At 37.0% G+C, this 9,983-nt stretch overlaps 2 protein-coding genes across 2 annotated transcripts; both read left to right on the top strand.

The window, feature by feature from the left end:
• Positions 1 to 948: 948 nt before the first annotated feature.
• LOC103330978 (dnaJ protein homolog) lies at positions 949 to 4,616 on the top strand. Its single transcript, XM_008233583.2, has 7 exons — positions 949 to 1,173; positions 1,280 to 1,449; positions 2,071 to 2,236; positions 2,318 to 2,459; positions 2,552 to 2,828; positions 2,982 to 3,180; positions 4,088 to 4,616. The coding sequence occupies exons 2-7, from the start codon at positions 1,300 to 1,302 to the stop codon at positions 4,405 to 4,407; spliced, it is 1,254 nt and encodes a 417-aa protein (XP_008231805.1). The 5' UTR covers positions 949 to 1,173; positions 1,280 to 1,299; the 3' UTR covers positions 4,408 to 4,616.
• A 2,048-nt stretch (positions 4,617 to 6,664) lies between these two features.
• On the top strand, positions 6,665 to 8,299 carry LOC103330979 (core-2/I-branching beta-1,6-N-acetylglucosaminyltransferase family protein). The gene has a single exon (XM_008233584.3). The coding sequence runs from the start codon at positions 7,010 to 7,012 to the stop codon at positions 8,084 to 8,086; it is 1,077 nt and encodes a 358-aa protein (XP_008231806.2). The 5' UTR covers positions 6,665 to 7,009; the 3' UTR covers positions 8,087 to 8,299.
• Positions 8,300 to 9,983: the final 1,684 nt, after the last annotated feature.

Raw genomic sequence — 9,983 nt, 5'->3', positions numbered from 1 at the left:
GAAAGTGAAGAATATAACTAGGTATTTATTTAAAAAAATTCTGAAAATTTTGGTATTTTTAAGAAATTTTTTCCGTTAATTTTTTTTTTTTTCCATTGTTGCCTAGGCATTAACTTGGGCTCGTTTTGCCTTTGGGCTTGCTCGAGCTGTGGAAGCTCTTGAATGCAAAGGCTAAGGTCCCCTCCTGCATTTCCCTTGTGCTAGAAATGCTCTTAGAGAGAAGATTGCTCTCCTTATTTAGTATCTTACTAGCATCTTTGCACGCGTTTCCGAGCTTGCGAGATAATTTTTTAAAAATTTTAAATTTATTTTAGAATTCAAAAATATAATAGATAGTTGTATACCATAAAAATAAGATATATTATCTTATTTTTCCTTTAATTTTTAATTTGTTTAATATGAAAAAAATGTGAATTTACCATATTATCCTCATTTAATTAATAATTTCAATTCTTAATTTTTGAATTAACCAAAGACATTTTATGGTATTTTGAATGTTTTATAATTCTTTACCTTTTGCTTTATATATACTAGCCCTTTGGAATGCATGTGCTTTTTATTTGTTATTTTATTTTTAGAATTAAGAAAAAATGACATGAGTAGTTATGTTCTATAAAAGTATGACCTATTATTTGATTTTATTTTTAATTTAAATTTTTTTAATATGAAAAAAGTGAATTTATCATATTATCCTTATTTAATTAATAATTTTAATTCTTAATATTTGAATTAACTAAGGGTATTTTCTGGTATTTTGAATGTTTTATCATTCTCTGTCTTTTGCTTTATATATACAGATATATATATAGAAGTATCTCTCAAAAAAAAATCCTAAGTATATATGAAATATTTCACGAAATAGAAAAAAGGAAAAAAAAAAAAAAACATTCTAGATCCTTCCTTTTTTCTTTTCTCCTTTTTTGGGTCTGAATTCTAGATCCTTCCTCCACCCGCATCCACACGTACATGATAAATTGGGTCTCAATGCCAATACTAACCCTTAGCTACCACGCTCTCTAACAATCAATCCCAGCCGTCCATTCCCTCACTTTAAAACTCAGATCTGACCAAAACTTGCTTCTCTCTCTCTCGCCGTTTCTCTTGCTCTTCTCTGCTCCCTTCACGCGACCTCTTCAATTAATCGGATCTTGCTATCCGTACGACCCAAGATCGGTTAGCTTTCTATTTTTCTTTCTCCGCATCGATTTATTTTGGGTTCTTTGTTTTTTGAAATTTAATGGTTTTTTTGTTTGTTTGTATTTTTTGAATTTATGAACAGATTAAGTTGTTTAAGAGAGAATGTTTGGGAGAGCTCCAAAGAAAAGCGATAACACGAAGTACTATGAGATCCTTGGAGTGTCGAAGACCGCTTCGCAAGATGATCTAAAGAAGGCTTACAGAAAAGCCGCCATCAAAAACCATCCTGATAAGGGCGGTGATCCTGAAAAGGTTTTACTTTGTTTTAGCTCTGTTATGTTTTGGTTGGTTACTGATTTATCAGTTTGTTGGTGTGAGTTTCTTGATGGAGTTGACGGGTATTTGCTTGGTCAAACTACGCCAGATCTAGCATGTTTTTGAGCTTTGAGCTTTAGAGTGTTTGGGATTTCTGTTCTTTTTTTTTAATGACAAATTATTTGAGCTTTGAATATAGTTGGTGGTGAATTTTGTTGTAAATTTATTGAAAATTGTTGTGTAATAAAATCATCTGAATACTAAGAAAAAAAAGAGAGTACTGAATTGTTTTAAATAATTCTGACTGTGTCACTATTGATAATTTCAGTATATTGCAAATAATTCTGAGGTAACATGAATACCTATTTTTTCATGGTGAAACAATTGATGGATTGGGTTTTCTGAAGTTTTCCTCGCGGGTGCGCCTTTAGACAGTTGGGCATATGTGCGTCTGTAAACAGTTGTTTATGTGGGTTTCTAGAGACTTAGGGCACCTGGTTGTATTCCAAAGCCGAGGAGGTGGCTGTGCTAGTATTTAATTGTCAGAAACATATAAATTTGATGGTAATTTCTTAATTTATCGATTTCTAACCTTTTCCATTTCTTTTCATAATTTAGTTTAAAGAGTTGGCCCAAGCATACGAGGTTCTGAGTGACCCAGAGAAACGAGAGATCTATGACCAATATGGCGAGGACGCGCTCAAAGAAGGGATGGGTGGCGGAGGTGGTGGACACGACCCATTTGATATTTTCCAATCCTTCTTTGGTGGAAGCCCTTTTGGTGGTGAGTCCTTTTCTCTGTTTCGATTTCAGCTGTTTGTAATTGTATGAATTGGAACTCAGTATTTTGATCCTATGTACCCAGGTGGTGGAAGCAGCAGAGGCCGAAGGCAGAGAAGGGGAGAGGATGTGATCCATCCCCTCAAGGTTTCTTTGGAAGATCTCTACAATGGGACATCCAAGAAGCTTTCTCTCTCTCGCAACATAATCTGCTCCAAGTGCAGGGGGTTAGTATTTAATATCTAAAATTGTATGTTGTCAGCAATTTATTTTAGTAGTTCATGGTTCTGATATGGAGATTTTATATGACATGATGCAGTAAAGGGTCAAAGTCAGGTGCTTCTTTGAAATGTCCTGGGTGCCAAGGTTCTGGAATGAAAGTCTCTATTAGACACCTCGGCCCCTCCATGATCCAGCAAATGCAGCATCCTTGCAATGAGTGCAAGGGTACTGGGGAGACCATTAATGACAAGGATCGCTGCACACAATGTAAGGGTGAGAAGGTTGTTCAGGAAAAGAAAGTCTTGGAAGTCATTGTGGAGAAGGGTATGCAAAATGGTCAGAGGATCACATTCCCTGGCGAAGCTGATGAAGCGGTAGGTCTCCTTCCTTTCATTTGATTGTGTTTGAAATTCTAAATTGTTATTTTAATCTTTTGAGGATTTTTTATTTGGTACTTCTATACTTCAGTTCTCTAGGGTATTGTCATTGATCCTTGCATGTTGTGTTTATTTTTTTTAATTCTGCAGCCTGACACCATCACAGGGGATATCGTTTTTGTCCTACAACAAAAAGAGCACCCAAAGTTTAAGCGAAAGGGTGATGACCTGTTCTTTGAGCATACCTTATCCCTCGTGGAATCACTCTGTGGCTTCCACTTTGTATTGACACATTTAGATGGAAGACAGCTCCTCATCAAATCCCAACCTGGTGAAGTTGTTAAGCCAGGTAATCACATTACTGTACTCATTCTGAATAGTTGCCTTGCCTTGTACTTGTGCATCTGGTTTATTGCTGATATGAATGATTGGCAAACTCAATCTCCTCAGATTTTATCTGTACTACCTTTCTTAGGGGTAGGTTGAAATAAATGGATGGGCCATATTGACCTGGACCAATGAAGATTGATTTGAATTGGCATTTTATGGGTTATGCGTAATACTATATCTGTCATGTGCATATGTACTTAGTATATTTCAGAAGGAAAATTATCTGTTTAAGCGAAAAAGGAGAGAAATGATACACTGGTTCTTGAAATTGGGTTCTAGAAGACCTGACAGATGACATACTGCTTGTGATTGTGGATTCATATGAAATAAATGTCTCTTACTTTCTCTCTCCCTCTTCTTCAATGTCAGCTGGACTTAGGCGACTAGATTTAGCCTGCTTTCTGGTAAAAGAAACAATTGAGCCTAAATATTAGACTCATTAGAAAACTTGTGGGGGTGGTATCATGCGCTACAGACCAAAATGACAGTAGTTATGTGTTTGTAATTGTCTCTTTCCTAATTGCTTATAGCCAAGCTTTCAGTTCTCTATTTCTTGAGCCTGGAATAATTATTTCAGTTCTCACAGGACTTTTATGTTACTTCTAGACCATCCTAGATTCTTGATGCTGCATGTCTTGTAACGAGGCGTATTAGTGAATAGTTTTCTTTGAGGTGTGTGTACTTAGTAATTTTCCATGCAGTTATACAATTCACAATTATGAAATTCATGTTGTGCATTGGTTATTTATTTTCTTTAGCTTGTAGTGCTATGTGGTTTGAGAATTCTAGGTTTTCATGGTAATATTCGTCGCTTGAGAATTTGGTCACCAATTTTATTTATTTTTATTTCTTTTGGTGTCTATCAGATCAATTCAAGGCTATAAATGATGAGGGTATGCCAATGTACCAGAGACCATTCATGAAAGGTAAATTGTATATTCATTTCACAGTGGAGTTCCCGGACTCACTAAACCCAGAACAGTGCAAGGGCCTGGAGGCTGTGCTACCTCCCAGGTCTTCTGCCCAGCTTACGGACATGGAGCTGGATGAGTGCGAGGAGACTACGCTGCATGATGTGAACATTGAGGAGGAAATGCGTCGAAAGCAAGCACAGGCGCAAGAGGCTTATGATGAGGATGACGATATGCATGGTGGTGCCCAGAGGGTTCAATGCGCGCAGCAATGATTAGATAGGCTTATGAGATTATTTGAGAAAATAAAAGTTCTCAACATTGTGGTCTGTTGTAGTTTATTAGTGTTTATTTCCGGTTTGGTTTGTGAATCCGTGACTTTCGGGGATTTGGAAGTTAAGCAATAGCTATATTAAGGACATGCTTATTCTACGTCATGTGGATGGTTACTTATATATACATAATTATAATTGTTGTTTATTCCTATTGCTGGTAAGAATTTTTTATCTGTGTATTTTTTTTGGGTCCGAAAATTGCTGTTCTACACAACTGAGGATACGAATCCCACCTGCCTCCCAATGTCGCCACTAATCCCCCGCACCACCACCTCTCTGCAATCCGTCTCAAACTGGACATTCCAGTGTTTTGCGTGTTGACGAAGTCTTGCCAGTTGCCACCAAATTGAGATCACTCCCAGCAGATTTTTTCACAATTTTTATTTGATTGTTCTCTTTTATTGTCAGAATTTATTATATAAAATATGGAATAGTCTTTTAGAATTTCGATTTTAGTTTTAAACGATTGACCAAATTTGAACTACAAGAATTAAATTTAAGATAAAAAAATATGATTTTTTCTATTTAAACCCCATACTTCTCTTAGTTCACCCAAATACTTAAATCATTAAGCTGTAAATTTTATTATTGTGTAAAAAACACAAAAAAAGTCATCCAACTTAATACTTAACCCTAATATATCTATACACACACCCCACAACTCTTCAAATTAAGTTCAAAAAAAATACAAACTCTTCTACATCCTATGCCAGATTAATTTTCTCTTTTAAAGACGTAGAACATTGACGAGCCTACCTCTTTGAAATATGTGCGGAAGCTGATGGAAAGACTTGTTGATTGTTTCGCTATAATGATCTTATTCTCTTCCCTTCGTTGATTGCTTTTTTTTTTTTTTGGGTACTCTTGGTTGTTGATTGCTTGATTGTTTTGATTTTTGATTTAAAATTTATACCTGATGTTTTGGTAAAACTGTTTTCTTTCTCTAGAAAGTATGGGGTAACTTGAATTTTTGTACAACGCTTGTGCACCTCATTCTTAGATACCTGCAGTTCCAAAGATAAACTCTTTAGCAGTAAGCACTGTTGGAAAAACTGCAAATCTTTGGAGATGCTTTTAGAAAAACTTCAAAGAAATTGGGAGGCACACCGTAGTTGGAGTTCTTAGAGGAGTCATGCTGTCTTTTGATGTTTTGGAAGAACTAGCACCAACTCTTGAATTTTCAATCTTCCTAATGACTGTTGATTGACGACCACTCTTCGACCACCTTTTCCTCTTCCTTTTCTACTTGTTCATTGACAACCACTTCAGAGGTTGGAACCAATGCACTGCAAAACTCAAGGAAGAATAGGAAGCAACAACAATTTATATCAGTTTGAAACTTGAAGGGGTTTAAATAGAAAATCTCTTTTATTTCTTATTTTTTCAGTTTGGAGTGTATTTAAGGGTAGTTTGGGAAGATAGTGAAGTTTACTTTGAAATTGTGAAAATTTAAATTAAAAGTTGGGGTGAACTTAGAACATGGGGTGAACTAAGAGAAGTGTGAGGTTTAAATATAAAACCTCAAAAAATAAAGCAATCAATCACCTCAGTAAATGAAATTAAAGATAAAGATAATTGAGTGGGCTTGATTTGAAAAAAGAGAACTGCACACGCATGGCCGGACTAAGACATGATATATGTATGGGTCGGTTTAAGAAATGACTTGAAAGTTTTTATGGTAAATGAAAAAATTCATTTAATAAATTGACAACCAAAGACTAATCACAAAAATAACCTAAATAAAACCAGTTATATCATGTTATTATACACTCCCTTGGTGAAAAACTTTCCATAAGTGGTGGATGCACATGTGGTGCCTTAATCAATTCCATTCTTCTCTATAGTCATAACCAACAAGGTCTTTTCGGGCTTCAATCTCGGTCTTTTAGGGCAAGATTTAAGGATAAATACTCTTAACAACTTGAGTTACAAACGCCGTACAATTTTGTGTTTCTTCGGCTTGCTTAAAAACCGAATAATAGACACAAGGATTGGAAATTTTTGTAACAAATGGGAAAAAAGAAATGGTAAAATTCACCCCAAACGCCTTTTCGTAGTGCAAGGGATCACTCATGAATTATGATTCCACTCCCAATCGATTGAAGCACCAAACAGCCCCCACCCCAAGAACCAACAAACCGTCCAATCCCCCATACTTAAATAAAAAAGAAAAACCTCAATCCCTTTCTTTGACTACAAAACCCTATTCTCTCTCATCGCACTCCACTTTCTTTTTCTTTGTTCATTTGCACTTTAACAAAAGCAAAAGTAAGAAGCATATACTCAAATCTATCCATCCATCCATCCATCGCTTTCCCTCTCTTCCAATCCTCAACCCCTTTCTTTTCAGCCCACTTTCCAAAAAGATGTCATCCCTCTCTCCCCACCACCACCATCACCACCACCAACTTCAATAATTACTAAAACACTATCGTCGACTTAAGCCCTAAATATTCCCTTTCTTATCTTTTTCTGCACAATTTCAATCCCCCAATTCCATAAATCTAGGTTTTAATACTTTCATCCAAAACCAAAACCCAAAATGTTCTCCTCTCCTTTAATCCCAGCCTTGTCTCTACTCATATTTCTCCCTCTCCTCTTTCTCATCGCCCCAAGAATCCTCCTCCTCACAGACCTTCAAATCTCACTGTCTCCAGATGAGCTAGACGACGTCGCTTTGTTCCACAAAGCTATACTTGCTTCTTCCTCTCATCATCATCGTACATCTTCTTCCTCTATCTCCCACTTGGGCACCACCACAAACCCTAAACCCAAAATCGCCTTCCTCTTCCTCACAAACTCAGACCTCTCTTTTGCCCCTTTATGGGAAAAGTTCTTCCATGGCCACCAACACCTCTTCAACATCTACATCCATGCCGATCCAACGGTCCAGATCACTCCTCCCGGCGGCGTATTCGAAGGCCGCTTCGTCCCGGCAAAGAAGACCGAGCGGGCCTCCCCCACGCTCATCTCTGCGGCGCGTAGACTCCTCGCCAACGCCATCCTGGACGATCCATTAAACCTATACTTTGCCCTGGTGTCCCAACACTGTATCCCACTGCACTCTTTCCCCTTCGTCTACAAAACCCTCTATGGCAGCGAACTCGCCGCTTTAAGAGATTTTGCCACCCAATCAAATCACCAAAGTTTCATCGAAATCCTCTCCGATGATCCCAACCTCCCTGAGCGCTACGTTGCTCGGGGAGACAATGTGATGCTCCCGGAAGTGCCTTTCGAGCAATTCAGAGTTGGATCTCAGTTTTATATCTTGACCAAGCGGCACTCGTTGCTCGTGCTCCAAGACAAGAGACTTTGGAGGAAATTTAAGCTGCCTTGCTTGAACGTCTACTCTTGCTACCCTGAGGAGCATTACTTCCCAACACTTTTGTCCATGGAGGACCCCGAAGGTTGTAGCCACTACACAGTTACAAGAGTGAATTGGACTGACAGTACGGACGGGCATCCCTACACGTATGAGGCTCCTGAAATTTCTGCACAGCTCGTGCATACCTTGAGGAAGTCCAATTCGAGCTATTCCTACTTGTTTGCGAGGAAATTCTCTCCCGATTGCTTGAGGCCCTTGATGAAATTAGCAAGTCGTGTCATATTTCGAGATTGAGGCAAAGCCAATCCAATTGTGTTTATAATTAACGCTAGGTGACTAACAGCTCAGGTAAATGTTCTAACCTTTCAGAAATTTGATTGGGAGAAGTGTTTATAGCAAACTTTTGTAATGGCAAGTAGGGGCTAAACCTTTTAGTCACTTATGTTTCAATGACCAAATTGCGTGTTAATGATCAAATTATAAGCTTTTTAGTGATGGCTAACGAAATCTAACCCAATCGTCATTCCTTTTAGTTTGGACTATTACTTGTACTAAAAAATTTTAATTTTTTAACGATTAAACTCGTGGTGACTAATACCATTTTCATGAGTGACTGAGAAGAGGAGGTCACTAATTGTTTGTGGTTTAGTGACCACCATTTCAGGATGACCACGGAATTGAATTTGTCACCAGCTTCTAGGGACCACCAGTATTTGGACGTTAGTTGATTGTGTGACCAAAATTGTTACTTTCCATGACGAATATGCTGATATTTAATAGATGTTTCTCGTAGTCTCCATTTGTTTGTTTCTTACAATTTGCCAGTTTATATAATTAGGGTTGAAATGTAACTCCATTTTGTTTTTTTTTTTTTCGTTTTCTTTTAGCGTGCTACAGTTAGATTCCATACAGTAATGGTCACCACCGCCATTAGAGCACTTCCACCCCTCCTTGTAAAAGGGGGCCTAGGTTCCAAAAACAATCCCTATAAAGAAAAGGTTGTTGTGACAAGATGTGGGCCCATAAAATTGGGCAAGTTCGAAGGCAAGACTTGCTCTGTTTGGGCAAACTGACATCATATTGACATTAGCGGCCAATTTAAATATCCAAAAAATTAATAATAATAAAAACTAAAAATTCAGAATTTGTTTTAATTATTATTTATAAATACCTAGTTATGTTCTTTACTTCCCACACCAAAATACATATAAATTCCTCTCCTTATATCTTATGTAAATAGTGGTTATCCTTGGATTGCCATGGCAATAGGTGAAAATGCATCAAAAAATTAATAGGGCAATTACTATTCACATTAATAATGTTTGCCCTCATTTGCCCTTTACCATAACCTAATGGGGTGGAAGTGTTCGTATAGTATGAGATGCGTTTCACAGCCGTTTACAATTAGCAAACGTCAGTTTGTGTCGTTTTAACAATCAATTTGTTGCACACATTTATCATGGAAAAGTATTAATTATTGAATGTGCCCGACACATTGGGCAAAGCTATAGAAAATGATCGATTATGGTCAGTTGTTTAACGCCTTGTGTCTCTTGGCATGAAATTAAAGTTTGCCTTTGTTCTTTACATTTTCTTTTAAAAAAAGATGTGGTATTTAGTATTTCTGCTTGCGTTTTTGTTTGATTCCTTTTGGAAGTTGACTTCTCAGTTGGAATTATGATGTTGCCCCATGGATTAGGGTAATAACTAGAGGTGGGCAAACAACCGGCTTAACCAAATGGTTTGAAATGTTGGACCGAGTTGAACCAAACTATAATTAATTTGGTTCGGTTCAGATTGATCTATATTGGAATCGTCTCTAAACCGAATCAAACTGATTCTATATTCCAATTTAATTACTCTTATGATACTTGCTTCTTAGTTATGACCATTAACTATCGCGTTTACTCTCACACATTGATATGAACCTTTAAATATCTTAGATTGTTAGTTTTATCACTTGATTGAATGTTGAATGTTGTTGTGATGTTAGTGACTCGGCAATTAGAATGGTGGTTGCGATGTTGGTTGTGTGCCTCGTATTGTTAAAAGTTCTTAGGTTGACGATTTTATTTTCATAAAATAATATTAGCCCATTGGCACATGCTTACACATGTGCCAATTAGTTTTCTTTTTTCTTTTATTTTTGGTATTAAGAAAAGATAACATGGGTAGTTATGTTCCATAAAAG

Source organism: Prunus mume, linkage group LG5 (genome assembly GCF_029339155.1).
Source record: "Prunus mume cultivar Tortuosa linkage group LG5, ASM2933915v1, whole genome shotgun sequence".
In the NCBI taxonomy this organism is placed as follows: domain Eukaryota; kingdom Viridiplantae; phylum Streptophyta; class Magnoliopsida; order Rosales; family Rosaceae; genus Prunus; species Prunus mume.
The sequence above is the reverse complement of the archived record's forward strand: the minus strand, read 5'-3'. Positions and strand labels throughout refer to the sequence as shown.

Coding starts and splice junctions, on each gene's coding strand:
- LOC103330978 (XM_008233583.2), top strand. CDS start 1,300: ATGTTTGGGAGAGCTCCAAAGAAAAGCGATAACACGAAGTACTATGAG. Junction 1,450..2,070: donor AGGGCGGTGATCCTGAAAAG/GTTTTACTTTGT, acceptor TTCATAATTTAG/TTTAAAGAGTTGGCCCAAGC. Junction 2,829..2,981: donor CTGGCGAAGCTGATGAAGCG/GTAGGTCTCCTT, acceptor TTAATTCTGCAG/CCTGACACCATCACAGGGGA.
- LOC103330979 (XM_008233584.3), top strand. CDS start 7,010: ATGTTCTCCTCTCCTTTAATCCCAGCCTTGTCTCTACTCATATTTCTC.